Source organism: Habropoda laboriosa, unplaced genomic scaffold (genome assembly GCF_001263275.1).
Source record: "Habropoda laboriosa isolate 0110345459 unplaced genomic scaffold, ASM126327v1 scaffold145, whole genome shotgun sequence".
Taxonomy (NCBI): domain Eukaryota; kingdom Metazoa; phylum Arthropoda; class Insecta; order Hymenoptera; family Apidae; genus Habropoda; species Habropoda laboriosa.
Genome location: NW_017100307.1, coordinates 1,258,378 through 1,259,409, shown reverse-complemented (window position 1 = coordinate 1,259,409; position 1,032 = coordinate 1,258,378). Strand labels below are relative to the sequence as shown.

Sequence of the window (1,032 nt, the reverse complement as noted above, 5' to 3'; positions counted from 1 at the left end):
CATTGAACACTAATTATACGTAAATAATAAATTACCGAATAGGATATAAAGTTTAAAAATTGTTAATTGAATTATTAAATACTACATTATCATAGAATATTTAGAATAAAAATATTTTAAATTTGTACAACATTAAGTGTCATTAGAGTTAAGTAGCATACTACTATAACGATTTCTTATAAATGAATATTATCAACCACTTACAATAATATGGTAAATATTTATACTACTGATATGTGTAATGGTTTATTATTACCTGAAAAATCTATTTAAAAAATTACGTGTTCTACTGCGAATTGTCTTCGAATACATTTTGGCGCACAATTCAATTTACACATCCACGTGCCTGTAACTTTTTAAACGTGTTGCGCGTATCTTTTGGTAAATTATACAAGTAATGTAGTACTGAGGACCGTATCCGTTGGTATCTATCACTGCACTGCTTACCTATTTCAAATTATCTATCTATTTTTTTATGTACATGTCCACATGTGTGTATATATAAGATTATATCGTATCATGACTTTATATATGCGCGCGCGTCTGTGTGTAGGTTTCATTTATTACATTATCAGATTGTCTGGTTTTATCCTGCTTCAATTGCCAATAGATGCATCAATATTTATTCAACACATTTGTATCAAATCTAACATTTTTTTAGTATAATTCCAATGTATATGAAAATATTTTAATAAAATATAAAACAATTCAATTGTTTATGACATATTATAAAAAGACTTTTTTGTAATATTTATCAACATTGTGCACCAAATTATAGCATTCTATTAAAGACATATTCAAAAAATATGACAAAAATGATAAAGAATACACAGAAATCTTCATATTTCAATGAATTCATAACCAGAATAAGGTCAAAAAAGAGAAAATCGAACCTTATTCTTACAATAATGTTAATGATTTTTTAATCCACCAATATGATTAATTTCATTCATTTTTTATGAAATAATAATATATGATAAAAAATTGTAGTAATAACTAAAAGTAAAAATAGTAACTTTTGAATGTATAATA

General features: G+C 24.5%; 1 protein-coding gene across 2 annotated transcripts in view; it reads right to left on the bottom strand.

Annotated features, from left to right (window-relative positions):
- LOC108574049 (tyrosine-protein kinase Src42A) overlaps positions 1–542 on the bottom strand; it is a 7,828-nt gene extending 7,286 nt beyond the window's left edge. For both annotated transcript variants that reach the window (XM_017936555.1, XM_017936556.1), the window contains exon 1: positions 257–542. In XM_017936555.1, coding sequence (XP_017792044.1) covers positions 257–312 — 56 coding nt within the window. In that variant the 5' untranslated portion in view covers positions 313–542. The remainder of the gene's footprint in view (positions 1–256) is intronic.
- Positions 543–1,032: the final 490 nt, after the last annotated feature.